Raw genomic sequence first — 16,954 nt, forward strand, 5'->3', positions numbered from 1 at the left:
TTTAAAAAACCTTGCAAATTCACTTAAAAAACCATAGGTTTCACACATGTTATAGTTAGCTGGACATTTCACTCGTAAAAAACCAATGAAATTCCCCCGTTTTAATTAGTGCAGGCAACTATAACTCACGCGACCGCAATCCTCTGCTGATGACGTCAGGTATTACATCACTGATGACATATGTGTCTTTATGAAAAATAAATATTTGTAATATATGTATAGCTAAAGATTAATGGAAGAAGACATGGGTAAATAAGTGTCTAAATACAGTGATGTAATATCTGACGTCATCAGCATAGGATTGCGGTCGCGTGAGTTATAGTTGCCTGCACTAACAATAACGGGGGAATTTCATTGGTTTTTTACGAGTGAAATGTCCAGCTAACTATAACATGTGTGAAACCTATGTTTTTTTAAGTGAATTTATATATATATATATATATTACACATGGGCACACAATTCTCAGGAATACCCACTGTAAGTGGGCCCGCCAGTTTTATCTTTGCCCACCTAAAAATCACTTCTAGCGATGCCACTTTTAATTATTTGACAAAAAGAATGAGTGTTTGAGGTTTCAAGCAAACCCTGTATCCCACGCCTCCCCTTAGTTGGCTTACACAAGCGTTCTACTCTTTAAGAGTGAATGAAGCAGCGCGTCCTTTCCTGTAACTGCTGCTTTCCCTTGCACAAAGGGCAGGGAAAATCCATCAAAGTGAAATGTTTGCCGCAAATTGGCCCATCGGTTGTGTGTGCAAAACACACCTTTGTTTATGTCTTGTACGCGAGTGTACATAGACACCCGCCTAAGTACTCGACAAATGTAAGACTGGCGCCGCAGGTATCACTTTTGAAATGCATAAATTTCCACCGCCGCCGGCTACCTTTCCAACTCTTCTCAGGTTTCTTTTCGCTGCTATGCACGAGGAAAACACGCACTTCGGTGAACCCTCTCTGGCAGCCGAGTCCCACTTTTAGGAGCCTGGCTGCAAGAGAGAAATACATTATCGTGTCCGCAGAGTCACGCTCAGAAATGAATTCCTGTAACCATATTGCGAATCAAAGATCGGTTCTAGGCAGTCGCGTTTACAATTAACATTTTACACATTTCCCCAAGTCACAGCAAAAGAACCGAAACAAGGAGATATCGAAGCGAGGCTTGTAGGTACGTGAGCGCACAGTTGCAAATCGCTCAGATTGCGCAGGCTGAAAATGTAAGAGAGTTTGCGGCCCGCTCTTGCTGTCACTGCACGATGGGTCCGTATGTGCTCTGTGGGGATTTACCTGATATCAACAGCAGGTCCCCCTTGTCCCACAGTCACAGGCCCGCACGCGTCCACCTGCGCCCCTCCCACCAAGTTGTGAGTGCTTCCTCGCACCTTTTGAATCCCTGTCCGCGGCACGCAGAACCCACCCGTGGCAGCAGCCCCTGCACTCCGCTGTGGTCAGTAACCTTCACCCCCCACCACACTCCCCTTCTGACTGATCCAGCAGGCTTGTCCTTCCAGCAGCGCTCCCCTCCCCACCGAGCTGCGCACCAATCCCGAGGCACCGGGGCGGGCTTTGCCCGGCTCCTGACTGCCCCTGGGACTCCGGCACTTATAACCTGCTGGACAGGCGCTGGGTGCAGTGCTAGGGGGCTTGAAACGAGCATGGTCACCCGCAGCCAGGATTAGGAGGGGAACACCTCGGAGAGGCGGGGCGTGCTTCACCCGTGCACACAGGTGGAGTCAGCGCCGCTCGCAGGACTTTGGCAAGTTAGTTACTCAACTTCTTGAAGGGACGCGGCGAGCATGGGAAGAAGGACCGCTCAGGGCGCCCGGGCTGAGGCGCTGCTGTCATTGCTGCTTTTGTTGGCTGCAGTTGGCATTGCCCGAGGACAAGCCGTGGCGCAGCGGGACAGTACCCCCTTATCTTACGGAGCCCCGGATGAAGCGGAGGGGGCTAGCCTGATCACCAACAACGGCGTCCGAGTGCCATTCGGCAAGTCCGTCTACCTGGATCCCGTGCAGGACTTGTCTATTACCGTGCACCCGGGCGACCGGTGCCACCTGTCCGTGCTGAACAATGACCCCCTGTCCCAGAGGCCCGGCCGCCTGTCTCCGGCCAGGTTTCCCTGCGACTTCGGCCCCGGCGACGTGAAGTACACGCACCTGGGCTCCCGCAGCCCGTCCACAGACAGGGTGAAGCTGATGCTGCGTTATGACACGCAGACGCGCACAGTGGTGGTGCCCTTCATGCTGGAGGTAGAGGTACTGTTCACCCAGCTGGAGGTGGTGACCAGGAACATGCCTCTGACCGTGGAGAAGCTGCTGGGCACCAGTGGGCCCATCGACAGGAAGACTCTGGAGTTCACTTACGACCGGGCATCGGAGGTGTGTAGGATCAGCCCTGTGTTGGGCCTGGGAGGGCTGCCCAGGTATGGGAGACTAGTTAATTTCGAGCCCAAGAACCCTGGGCAGATGGTTGACTGTGAGGAGTTTCTGAAGGTGGATGTGCGCTACCAGCACACGGCTACCACCCGATCCCCCAACCGGGACTTTGTGCCCATGCTGGTAGAGTTGCAGGACCGCCAGGGCCAGGTGCTGAAGCAGGAGCGCTTCCAGATCCTTGTGCGCGTGCGGGAAGGCCTGGATAACACAGCACCCAGGCCCAGCTTTGTAGCCATGATGATGATGGAGGTGGACCAGTTTGTCATGACTGCCATCACCCCAGACATGCTTGCAGCTGAGGATGCAGAGTCTGACCCTGGGGAGCTCATCTTCAACATCACATCACCCTTTGGGCCTGGCCAGGGAAGCATTGTAAGCACAGACGACCGCAGCATGCCCATCACCTCTTTCCACCAGCGAGATCTGCAGGAGCTGAAGATTGCTTACCGGCCGCCAGCTTCTGACTCTGGCTATGAACGTATCTTCGAGATTGAACTGGAGGTGGTGGACACAGAGGGTGCCTCCTCAGAACCATTCTCCTTTATGATCCTGGTGAGGCCTATGAACACCCTGGCACCCGTGGTGACACACAACACAGGCCAGTTGTTGTATGAGGGTCAGTCTCGCCCCCTTTCCAGCGCCCATAACCTTGAGATCAGTGATGAAGACAACCTGGAGGAGGTGCGGGTGCAGGTGATAGACGGGCTACGACATGGCCAGCTCACTGTGTTGGGCGCCCCACCAGACAGAAAGTTCTTCACCCCTCACGACTTAGATTCTGGGCTTGTGATCTATCAGCATGATGGAAGCGACACTTACAGCGACAACATCATCTTCCGAATGACCGATGGGCAACATGAGGTGGAGTTCCTGTTCCCGATAACTGTTGTGCCCACCGATGATGAGCCTCCAATTGTAAATGCCAACACTGGGCTGGTGCTCTTTGAGAAGCAAGTGGTGCAAATCACACCCTTTGTGCTCAGTGCAACTGACATTGACTCTGAGGACCTGACCCTGGTGTTCACCCTGGAACTGCCATTTCCCAGCCTTGGAGAAGTGGTACTGCGGCAGCAGGAGGCACCTGACGATGACCTTGACTCATGGAGTCACCTGCAGAGTGAAGGCATTTACGAGAAGGAGGTGAAAACCTGGCTACAACAGGACATCCTCGATGGGAAACTCTTCTACAGGCACACTGGGCCCCACAGCACATCCACCGTCATGGACTACCTTGTGTTTAGGGTCCATGATGACAACGATCCTCCAAACCAGTCTGGAGAGAATACACTTATCATCAAGATCCATCCCATTGATGACATCCCCCCTGAATTATACCCAGGCACCTCGCTGCAAATGGTGGTACAGGAGTACCAGCTGACCTACTTCCGGAGAAAGTTTCTCCGTTACACTGACTTAGACTCTGATGACAGGGATCTAAAATACACCATTGTCAAAGCACCCACTGACACTGATGAGAATAACCCTGTGCAGATGGGCTCCATAGTGCTCACGGAAACTCCAGATGTTGTTGTGACTGAGTTCAATCAGGCTCAGATCAACCACCACAAGATCGCATACAAGCCCCCGGATCTGGAGCTGGGAATCACCCCCCATGTGGTGCAGTTTGACTACACAGTGGAGGACACGGCTGGGAATACAGTGAGGGGCGTTTTTACAATCTACCTACAGCCTGTGGACAATAAACCTCCGAACATCATCAACACTGGGTTCACTGTGCTTGAGAGCGGAACTCATGTTATCACAAAGTCAGAACTGGATGCTACTGACACGGACACACATGGGCACCGGATTTTGTTTACACTAACCCAGTCTCCCAGGCATGGGCAGGTGCTGTTGTCACTCAATGTCATGTTGGTGGGAGAGTCTTTTAGCTTAGAAGACATAGCCAAAGGCAGAATATCCTATTTTCACAATGGAGACGAGTCGAGCAGTGATTCGTGTACTTTGGATGTCAGCGATGGTGTGCATGTTGTAACTATTGTGATTAAAATCACAGTGCGACTGGTGGATGATGAAGTCCCTACACTAAAACTACCTCCTGGAACTATTGGTTCTTTTTTAGATGTTCTTGAAAACAGCGCTGCTGTGATCACCGCTAATGTCATCCAGGGCACAGATGAAGATACCGATGACCTAATGTTGACTTTCATTGTTGAGGATCCACCATTGTTGGGGGACATTTTGGTGAATGGGATTCCCGCTGAACGTTTTTCACAGCGAGATATCATTGATGGGGCTGTGGTGTATTCTCACGCCAGTGGTGAGATTGGGCCACTGAAAAAAGAGGACTCATTTAATTTAACTCTGTCTGACATGTCTGAAGAGTGGACAGTTGGGGGGAACACTGTCCAGGGAGTTAGAATCCAGGTGACTATCCTACCTGTTGACAGCCAACCACCAGAAGTTACAGTAGGAGAACAGTTTACTGTTGTCGAAGGGGACAAAGGAGTGATCACACCATTACATGTGAGTGCCAAAGACATAGACACCCCAAATGACGATATTCTTTGTACTATTGTTGTACAGCCCACTGCTGGATATTTGGAAAACATTTCTCCAGCCCCAGGTTCTGAAAAGTCAAGAGCTGGAACAGCTATAAGTGCGTTTACCTTGAAAGACCTTAGACTGGGACATATTTACTATGTTCAAAGTATCCATAAGCATGTAGAGCCTGTGGAAGACCGGTTCAATTTCCGTTGTTCTGATGGAACCAACTTTTCCCAGAGGCACTTCTTTCCCATTGTCATCATTCCAGCCAATGATGAAAAGCCTGAAATTTTTATGAGAGAATTTGTTGTCATGGAAGGCATGCGTTTGGTGATTGATACGCCCATCCTCAATGCAGCGGATGCTGATATCCCAGCTGACGAGCTGACTTTTATCATTACTAAACCACCCAAGCATGGGCATATTGTAAACCAGCTGGTGAATGGCACTGTTTTGGTGGAAAGCTTCAATTTAGAGCAGATTAAGGAGAGCTCTAGTATAATCTATGAACATGATGACTCTGAGACAACGGAGGACAGCTTTGAGGTGAAATTAACTGATGGCAAGTTCAATGTTGAGCAAACAGTGCTCATCATGGTGATACCGGTGGATGATGAGACCCCCAGAATGACTATCAATGATGGACTCGAAATTGAGATTGGAGAAACCAAAATAATCACAAACAGAATACTGAAGGCTACTGATTTAGATTCGGATGATAGCACGCTGACCTTTGTTGTGCGATATGGCCCAGGGCAGGGCCTTTTACAGAGAAGGAGGCCCGCAGGTGGAATTGAGAACATCACTGTGGGAATGAACTTTACTCAGGATGAGATCGACCGAGATCTCATCCTGTATGTGCACTTTGGACAAGAAGGGATTCGCGACCTTATAAAGTTTGATGTGACAGATGGCTTGAATCCCCTTATTGACCGCTACTTTTATGTGACCATTGGAAGCATTGACATGGTCTTCCCAGATGTCATCAATAAAGGAGTGGCATTGAAAGAAGGTGGGAGAGTAACACTCACAACAGACCTCCTGAGCACCAGTGACCTGAACAGCCCAGATGAGCATTTGGTTTTCAGCATCACCCGGGCACCTATCCGGGGCCACTTGGAGTGCACTGATCGCCCAGGAGTGCCAGTGACTTCCTTCACCCAACTCCAATTAGCAGGTAACAAAGTCTACTATATTCACACTTCAGATGATGAAGTGAAAATGGATAGCTTTGAATTTGAAGTCACTGATGGATACAACCCAGTGTTTCGCACCTTCCGGATTTCTATAAGTGATGTTGACAACAAAAAGCCAGTGGTGACAATTCATGGTATGGCAGTCAGTGAGAGTGAACACAAACTAATAACCCCCTTTGAGCTAACAGTGGAAGACAGAGACACCCCTGACCATCTTCTGAAGTTCATTGTGACCCAAGTACCTGTTCATGGCCAGCTCCTGTTCAACAACACAAAATCTGTGACAACCTTTACCAAGCAAGACCTTAATGACAATCTGATCAGTTACAAGCATGATGGAACCGAGTCCGCTGAAGACAGCTTCTCGTTCACAGTAACCGATGGCACTCATACTGACTTCTACGTTTTCCCCGACACTGTCTTCGAAACAAGGAGGCCACAGATGATGAAAATCCAAATCATAGCAGTCGACAATGGGATCCCCCAAATTGTGGTCAACAAAGGAGCCCCGACACTACGTATCTTGCCAACTGGTCACGTGGGATATCTCATAACCAACAAAGCCCTGAGAGCAGAGGACAGGGACAGTGTAACACTCCTTGTGCGCTTCCGGGTCATTGAGGGGCCCCACCATGGCTTCCTGATCAACCTGGATAAAGGCAACCACAGCATCATTCAGTTCACACAAGGTAAAGTGTATGGATCTTCCTGTTCTGTCCCTGTCTTTCCCCTTGCCTTCACCACTGTTTGCAAACCTATTACATGTGACAAGCTCAATCAAAATGAATGTCAACATGTTGTTTAACACTGTTTTCACTGAAATGACATGAGCAGCACGTCAATGTTAATAACACAAGAAAAGTACTGTAAAATGTATAGTGTACACAAGATCGGAAACGCCTGTGCCATTTCACAACATAAATAATGAATAGGCTTGTGTAGTCCTATATACTTCATTAGATATAGTTCAGAGTTCACCATTTTCAAATGTTGGCTTGTGTGGAAAATGCTGACTTGTTGGTGTTGTTCTAAAGAGGTGTTGTGTGCCTCAGAGAAATGACCTGCTCAGAAAACTCTTATACGGGGAAAATATGCTTTAGGCACAACAAAGGCCAGAGTAACTCAGCACTGTTTTCAACTGTATTCAACATACTGTAATCAATAGTGCTTTTAGGTCGAAGCCAAACAGACAGCCCAGCTGTCTGGTTCATTAACCACATCTTGGAGACATTCAGAAAGCTTCCACTCAACTCTGCAACATTCCACTTTACGCCACTCTACTCTGCAACACTGCACTCTCCCCACTGAACTCTCCACCACTCTACTCTGCGCTACGCCACTGCAGTCTGAGCTATGCCACTGCACTCTACGACACTCTACTCTGCAAGACTGCAGTATCCACCACTGAACTCAGCACCACTCTACTCTGCACCACTCCACTCTGTGCCACTTAACTCTGCGCCACTCTACTCTGCAACACTGCACTCTCTGCCACTGAACTCTCCACCGCTCTACTCTGAACCACTGCACTCTATGCCACTGCACTCTACTCTGCACCACTCTATTCTACTCCCCTCAACAGCACTCTACGCCAATTCACTGTATGCCACTACACTCTATGCCAATCCACTTTAGGCCACGCTAATCTACTGTGACACACTGCACTCTACGCTTTTCTACTCTACACCACTCTACTCTTTGCCAGTGCACTATACTCCACTCCACTCTACTATGCACAACTGCACTCTACACCACTCCGGTCTAGGCCACTCCACTCCGCTCTATGCCACTCTACTCTGCGACACTGCACTCTACGCCAATGCACTGTACGCCATTACTCTACTCTGAAACAACCTACTCTACACCACTGCAATCTATGCCACTCTATGCCCCTCTGTCCCACTCCATTCTATGCCTCTGTACTCTACGCTGCGCCCCTCCGCTCCACTCTGCACCACTCTACAGTATGCTACAGCACTCTATGCCAATGCACTCTAAGCCACTTTTACCCAAAACTTGTGCATTCCACACCACTGCACTCTACACCAACTACTCTGCACCACTGCATGTTACACCACTCTACACCGTTGTACTCTATGCCCCTCTAGTTTGCACCACTGCGCTTTATGCCACTGCAGTCTATGCCAATGCATTTACGCCACTACACTGCGCCACTGAACTCTACCCTGCACAGCTCTACCCTACGTCACTTCACGCTACTCTGAAACAATCCACTATACGACACTGCAATCTACACCACAGTAGTCTATGCCACTCCACTGTCCAACATTGCACTCTACGCTGCGCCAACCTGCACCACTCTACTCTACTGCACTCTGTGCCAGTGCACTCTACACCACTTTACTCAAAACTAGTGCACTGTACACCACTGCATTCTATGCCAACTACTCTTCACAACGGCACTCTATGCCGTTATACTGTACTCTGCAACACTCTAAACCACTAAACTCTACGCCACTGCACACTATGCCACTGTAAACCATTGAGTTCTACGCCACTCTACTCTGCACCACTGCTCTCTACCCCACTCTAATCTGCACCACTCTCCTATGCACCACTCCGCTCTGCACCACTGCACTCTGCGCTATGCCACTGCACTGTACGACACTCTACTCTGCAAGACTGCACTCTCCACCACTGAACACAGCGCCACTCTGCTCTGTGCCACTGCACTCTACGCAACTGCATTCTACACTACTGTGCTCTACTGCAGTCTGTGCCACTACCTTCTACATCACTCTACGCCACTCTAATCTATTCTGCACCACTGCACCCCACGTCACTGCACTCTATAGCACTCTACGCCACTGCACCCTATGCTACTGTACACCTCTGCACTCTACCCCACCCCACGCCACTTCACTCTACTCTGAAACATCTACTCTATGCCACTGCACTCGATATCACTGCACTCTGTGCCAGTCTGCTCCACTGTACGTGCCTCCACACTATGCCATTGAACTCTACGTTACTGCATTCTACTCTGCACCACTCTACTCTATGCTTCTCTACGTCACTACACTCTTCATCAATGTAGTCTACACCACTTTTTTCAAAACCAATCCACTCTTCGCCACTTCACTCTGCGCCAATCTGCTCTACACCACTGTACTTTAAGCCACTTCATTCTGAGCCACTCTACTGCTCTTTACAACACTTCACTTTACAACACTTCACTCTAGGACGCTCCACTCTGACACTCTACTTTATTAAACTTTACTCCACTCTATGGCACTCCACTCTATGCCACACTACGACACCACTCCACTCTATGATGCTCTAATCAACTCCCTCTATGCCACTCCATGCCACTATACTCCACTTTATTCTACAATACACTACTCTGCTCTGCTGCACTCCATTACTCCACCCTCTGCCCCTCCCATCTATGACACTCTATGCCACTCCACTTTACACCACTCATCTCTACAATACTCTACTCCACTCTATGCCATTCCACTCTCGTACACTTCTCCACTCTGTGCCAATTCACTCAACAACAATCTACTTTGCTCTACTCCACTTTACTCTACTACACTATACTCCACTTTGCACAACACCTCCTATGCCACTCCGCTCTATTCTACACCATTCCATGTACAGTGCTACTCCACTCTGCAACACTCTACTCCACTCTACGGCACTCAACTCTACTCTACACCCTTCCACTCTGACATTCTACTCCCTTCACGACACTCCACAACATTTTACATCCCTCCCCTCTACACCACTCCATGACACGCCACTTAACTCCACACCACTCAACTCTATTCTATGCCAGTCCATGACTCTCTATGTCACTCCGTAACACTCATCTCTACTCTGCTTTACGAAACCCCACTCCATGCCACTCTACTTTAACTCACTAACTTATGGCCATGCTGAACAGCAGCAATGCTGGTGTACAAAATGGGTAAAAAATATTAGCAAAGCCAATAGCTCTTGCACAGGCAAGTCTGATTTGCTTTGCCAATGCTTACTTACGAGCCAATAGACAGTATAGTGCATTGTATTTCAACAAAGCAATCACTTTCGTGTGTCTGTGTCAAGTAAGGCCCTGATGTATCACTTCTCCCATGGTGGACCTGATTCATAAACTTCACTTTGTAGTACGTTTTAAGGTATTACAGTAGTACTAAAAAACGTACTATAGTGCTATTCACAAGCTGCACATTTGTAGTTCCTTACACTTTTTAGTAAGTTTACTACTTTGCGGTATTCGCAAACTGCACTTTTGTGGTAATGAACACCTTTGTAGTAAATCCCTACCTCCATCTATTTTCTAGTTGAGGGTGTCGCATAACCAGTGGTTTGCCATGTGTTGTGCTGGACTTTCTACAAAAGTGTAAGTTACCTTTGTGAATCAGGTCTTATGTGTCTGTGGGAAAATACTTTGATACATGAGCCCAGGGTCCTCCACCTCTCCAAGTAACTTGTGTGAACTGAAAGTGCAGTGTGCATCTGCTACACATGCTACTGTTCACACGTGTCAGAGCACTGCTGGTAATATGGGTATCCTGGCACTTTACAAACATGGGTCGTTTTATAACGTTGTGCCAAAGCTAATCCTACACATACCATTCGAAAACAAGCGACGCCCCTCTTGGTTCAGGTTGTCTTCCTTCGTTATGAACTGTGCTCTGCTCCCCCCGCGTGCCAAACACTTGTTTTGCCCTCACATACAGTTGTAAACACAAGACCCCGAGTTCATTGGTGTAACCAGTGATTTTGAACAGTTTGAGCGGGAAGCTTTTCTTGTGGGTGAACTCTGCAGATTCAGTCAGTGGCAGGTGAGCGTTTCTGCAGGATTTAGTAGCAGCGTCGCTGAATTCCATGGCCCCGGGCGCCAGGGCGCACACACTCCATTCAGGGGTGTTATTGTGAACTTGCCGTAATGAACCGGGCTGGCCACATTTCTTACATTTTGGGCCTAACAAGCTCAAACTGTACGTGCTCGCATGTCCAGTGTAGTATGACGCAGCTTGCAATCGGCAGGTGAGGAGAGGAGATTCTTAATTCGGGCGACTGTACCTTTGTTATTGCCACTGAGATAAATACAGCGGCGAGCACACTGTTCATAACTCCTTCTTTGCTTTTTTTTTTTTTTAAGTTTAAAGCTCATTTATTTTTAAGGTAGACATAAGCAGAAATTCATGACTGATGTAAATTCAAACATGTTCGCATTCATTCTCAGTAACCTGATAACTGTTGATAAATGAATGTTCACTGGTTTTCAGTTTATCCATCCTTATGATGTTCCTAGGGGTTACAGAGCGGCATCGTATAAGTCTCTATTCTCTGCACGACGTATTAATACAGTTTACTATGGAAAATACCTGTGAAAAGTCTGCTGTAGACACGAAACACACGGAGAACCTTCATGTATGTGTGCTTTGTAGGTGTCCTGAAAAACATTGACCTTTATACGCTGTATCAGCCCTCAGTAATGTTATCATTTTCAACACTACAAGTATCTCTCTCTCTCTAACTCTCCAACTCCCTCCCTCTCTCCATCTCTCTCTCTCTCTATATATATATATATATATATATCTATACATATATATATCACTGAAAAAACCATAGGTTTCACACAAGTTATAGTTAGCTGCAGGCAGGCAACTAGAGCCAAATTTCGGGGGGGGCTGAAAAATATTTCGGGGGGGGCTAAGTCTTCCAGCCATAGGCAGAATGGCTGTAAGAAGGGGTGAAGACACAACAAAAGCCTCATTAACGAGTAAATGGTCTTTAAAGACCCGTGAAGTACTCTGGTGCGGCTGCAATTAGACGGACGCCAGCCCGCGAGGCTGTCTCGGCCGGGCTGTCACACACGACGGGGGGGGCTGAAGCCCGGTGAGCCCAATGGGTGTTGCGCGCCTGGTTAGCTGTACATTTCACTCGTAAAAAACCAATGAAATTCCCCCGTTATAGTTAGTGCAGGCAACTATAACTCACGCGACCGCAATCCTCTGCTGATGCTAATACTGTATTTAGACACTTATTTGCCCATGTCTTCTTCCATTAAATTTTAGCTATACATATATTACAAATATTTTTTTTTCATAAAGACACATATGTCATCAGCAGAGGATTGCGGTCGCGTGAGTTATAGTTGCCTGCACTAACTATAACGGGGGAATTTCATTGGTTTTTTACGAGTGAAATGTACAGCTAACTATAACTTGTGTGAAACCTATGGTTTTTTCAGTGAATTTGCAAGGTTTTTTAAATGCTAATTCCTAACTATATCGTGTGTGAAACCTATGGTTTTTTCAGTGAATTTGTACGGTTTTTTAAATGCTAAGTTACTTTACGCCATTGGTGGCGTGCGCGCCCAGTTAACGCAGTTCGTTCCGTGCGCGCACGGTGCGCTTCGCGCACCGTGCGCGCACAGTGAGCACGCTTTGCGCACCGCGCGCCCACTTTACGCAGTTAGTGCAGCGCACCGCGTGCCCACGTTATGCGGGATGGGCCATGTACGCACGATGCGCTTCGCGCACCGTGCGCACATGGGGGACATATTATGCGCTTCGTTGTGAAAAGGTATTCATTTGTACTATTTCGTGATGATATAAGCCGTGCACAAATTGTGCCCTTCGGGCACCATTTGCACACGGGGTGTGGAGAGTGTGGATAATTTTTTTTTTTTAAATAATTTTAACCGTACGCGTACGGTAAGCGTAATCGGCGATTTTTCGAAAAAAAATAAAATAGTTTTTTTGGCCTTGGGGGTTGTTTGGGGACACCTATATCGATGCTGGGTGGTTAAGAACTGAATATACTGCCCCTTTAGATGGTTTTTGTCTTTGTTTTTGCTGCCCCCCTCAGAGTGCGAGAGAGAAAATGGCGGCCGCCGTTTCCTGGTTTCGACCGATTCGAATGTTTACTTAGATCGAACAGCCAATCAGAATCGCGCTCGCGCACGTCACCGTACGCGTACGGTAAGCGCACCGTAAGCGCACCGTAAGCTGGCTCAGATATATATATTGATTTAAAGGCTATTTTCTCAGAATCTACTGAACAGATTTACACCAAACCTACAAAAGGCACTTCCTTGACCTGTAGACTACCTCTCTGCCAAATTTCAAGGAACTCTGTTCAGCCGTTCGGGCTGTAGCTGTGTCTAAAGGTCCTATGGAAAAATGCATGGGAAAAACGCGTTTTGGGACCCCCCTTTTATCTCAGCCCCCGCATGACGAATCCCCCCGAGACTTTCAGGGTAGGAGCGGAGCGCAGCGCCCCACCTATTTTGAAAATTTCACGAGGATTCGTCGACCGGCGCCAAAGTTATTCAAAATAGAATGTTGCGGTTTTCCTATGGAAACAGGGTCCTAACTATAACTACCTACTGGCGACCGCCAGTAGGTAATATATAGCATAGCGAGTTAACCATTCGCTGTTGATATATGTAGTGATCTTCAGGGCACAAAGTTGACACTCGGTAAGGGTAGCTTAGCCTTTCATTCTTCCGAGGTCCTTAAATGAAGTGCCAACAAATAGGGTTAATTGCACTTGTTATTTACAGCACTTAGAAACAATGGAAGTGTGCAGTATAAAGAGATATATATATTTTTAATATCTCGCTGATGATCTCTTTCCTCGTTCCAAGCGCCCTGAAGTCATTAGTTAGTGGTTTGCTGTGCTGTATAACAAGTCCCTAACATACCCACGCAGTGCAGAATAGATCGCTTAGCCCTTCAGGGCCATATGCTGGCCTTCTTCTAACAGTTTCTGGTCTCTACCTTTAATGCGCCAATCTATTTAAAGTTCATTGCCCATTAGTGGCACTTGCTCACCAACTGGGGATGCTAGATTTTACTTCTCCTAGGAGCCAGAGAATGAGTAATTACTAGAGCAGAAGAAATGAGCATGAGGGAACAGAACATGTAAAGAGCAACTTACAAACTTAATTTCCCAAGGCCATGCTCAGCATGGAACCTTAAAGCACAGTTTGCACTGTTATACTTAGGTGACGTTAATCTAAGAACCGACAAAATATATTATTATAAACAGTACTCTCCTGCTTAACTTGACCATTCTTTCTTGCCTCTGTGGTCCATTTACTGTATTGTGACAAGCCTGTCTACAGGGCTACCTCTCCCCTCTCAGATCTTAGTAAAACACTGAAAAACTAAGCAATTCGACATCTCTAGGAGCATGAGGAGCACGACATCCTACTTTACAGCTACCACCCAGGACTCCGCTCCATAACAGAATGCAAACTAGTGAACGTCAGAGAGGACATCCTTCTCGCTGTCTCTGGCTGAAGGCCTAAACTAGGCCTTGACAGTTCACGACCTTCCTGCAAGCTATGATGCAGTTGATCGTGTCATAGTACTAATAACTAAGGGTGTATAATGTAGATTGAAATCTCGGCGCAGAATGGATTTAATCATACCTTCAGGGCCACAGAAAACAAACCATGGGTGGTTCACTAAAATCCTCTACGCTACGTGGTTTCTGGAGGTGTATCTGAGGATTCCCGTGTTACCTTGCTCTTAATATTAATATGTACCGACCAACGCAGGTAATCAAACAGTACCATTTGCACTTGATGATGTACGTGATGAAACATCAAATCCACCTCTGTCTAAAAAATGAAACAGGTTGTCATGTCTACTTCAAACATTGCCTTGGCTGTGTTTACTACAGGATGAATGACAAACGCCACACTCTTGATAGCTTCAAAATGGACATTCTGGCACGCTGTGCTGTTGTGGTAGGCCATGCTATTTTTTTAGCCCTAAACTATGGCAGAACCCTTGGCCAGACCCTGGAATAATCTGAGCACAGTCCTGACATGGGACTTTCCTCATCTACCCAAATAGTCACACTAGTGACGACTAGTGACTCCCGGCTATCATGTTTCATGGCAAACTACCATTCTTACAAACGAACCATAACAAGGTTACCAACAGATCGTAGTGCTTCTTCCCAAAACATTTCATCAACACGCTTCGACAAGTACAAAATCAGAACATCAGAAAACCCAAATACACTACACATGCCTTAAAAGGTCTGTTAAGGCAGAGAGTGGAGTCCAGGAGTAACTTTGCAGTCTTATGCGACAAGCATAAGGTCTAGTGAAACAAATTCCCAGAGTTCCTGCAGCAACAAGCTCCCCATGATACCACGCGGGCTGGTCTGCTGGACCGCTGTCGATTCAGTCATAACATAGGGCATATCCCTTGGACTACAGAAACCCAGGCTGCCCAATACTTTTAGTCCATCCCACAGAAAACAGCCAATCACCTGTTCTTCAGGACTTCCATGAAGAGTGATCATTGCAGCAAGCCTTTGACAGATGAGATGATTGACATAACAACAGACTTATGTTTGACCAAGAGCCTACTTTGTTTTCTGGCTCAACCCGTATAGCCCTTAACTCTTATAAACAAAGACCCTCACTTCATTAAGTGCCACCTCCCCTTCATCCTGATTCACAATCCAAACTGAAATTTGCTATACAGCAGACACATATAGGGAACTTGTTTGCTCTTCAGTGCTGTGAAGCCACAGTGTCATGCACGGCTTGCGCCATTTCTTACCATTTCCCGGTGTGCACTTCGTCACCCACTAGTCTAACATTCACGCACAAGTGCAACAAAGTGATATGTTCGATGCACTGAAAAAACCCTGAAAAATCCTTGTAAATACTGTTGATCTCTGGTAAGGTATAAACAAGAAAACCTCACAGACGTATCGTCCTGCGAGACCTTCCTAACTTTAACGAAGACAAGTTAGAGGGTTCGTGCCTGAAAATTGAAGGAAATGTGTAATTGGAAGTGATTTAATACATCACCTGTCTAAATTGCAGGTGTGTCATTCAAAGTATAAATTACTTGTAATTTGGACCTCCTTGTTCAAAGAAATTCTAAGTCAAAACGTGCTTTAGCAGAACAGCACCTCACTTACTCTGTCAAGCCCAGACTGGAATCTGTTCTCGGAAATGATTCTTTATCAGAATGAACCCTCTCAACCCTTTGTTGAATGTGCCTGCTGAATGTGAGCTGAGCTGAACCCATTCACACACAGAGGGTAGACATTGGGGCTTTCATTTTAGTACTTCATGTATGTAGCCTTTCATTAAATTCAACATCACAGAGCGCAAAGGACACAGACAATGTGCTTAGGCATGCTAGATAGATGAGGCTTGTAAATTAAGTTGCAACATTGCTTGATTCCCATTAACTGTGACATTGCATTGTTTGGTAGACTTCTACAGTGCTTTGTACCCGTGACGAAGCCATAGAGTACTCCAGTTTGCATCAGGTTCCTCGCGTCCTTTCAGAGAGCACGGTTCATTGGAAGTTGCATGTAGTTTAGCCTAAATGGAAGGTGTTGGGTGAGGTGCATGAGGTTCAAAGACGGGTATCTTATATGCTGCAGCCATGGTGTTGCGGAGATTGTGAGAGTTGGTGCAGCTGTAATCCCTACCTTTTTAGGGATAGTCACTATCCAGCGGTTGAGAGGACAATAGCAGAATAACGTAGGGATAGGTGAAGCACACTAGGATGTCTCTAATATGGAGAACTTCCCAAAGCAGCAGAGATGCAGTCCCAGGAAGAACCACTAAACAACCATACATCATGCGTGGTCCACCAAGCATGAGAGAGAGGCACTGTTACATAATACGGCTATACCAGACTTCAGGAAATGGCACTATGTAAACACCCTTGATTATTACTCTTAAAAGAACTGTGGTCTTGGTGGCCCTTTGGAACTTTTTGGCAAAATTAAACTATCCCTATTACTTCAAGAGTTTTTGCATTGCCTATGGATATCCCCCCTGATGATGGGAC

At 47.0% G+C, this 16,954-nt stretch overlaps 1 protein-coding gene across 1 annotated transcript in view; it reads left to right on the forward strand.

Annotated features, from left to right (window-relative positions):
* The first annotated feature begins 1,623 nt into the window (after positions 1–1,623).
* Positions 1,624–16,954, forward strand: part of FREM2 (FRAS1 related extracellular matrix 2) — a 583,269-nt gene continuing 567,938 nt past the window's right edge. Inside the window, exon 1 of the mRNA XM_085621760.1 lies at positions 1,624–6,823. Within this exon, the coding sequence (XP_085477886.1) occupies positions 1,792–6,823 (5,032 nt within the window). The 5' untranslated portion in view covers positions 1,624–1,791. The remainder of the gene's footprint in view (positions 6,824–16,954) is intronic.

The sequence above is a fragment of the Triturus cristatus genome, chromosome 8 (assembly GCF_964204655.1).
Source record: "Triturus cristatus chromosome 8, aTriCri1.1, whole genome shotgun sequence".
Lineage (NCBI taxonomy): Eukaryota > Metazoa > Chordata > Amphibia > Caudata > Salamandridae > Triturus > Triturus cristatus.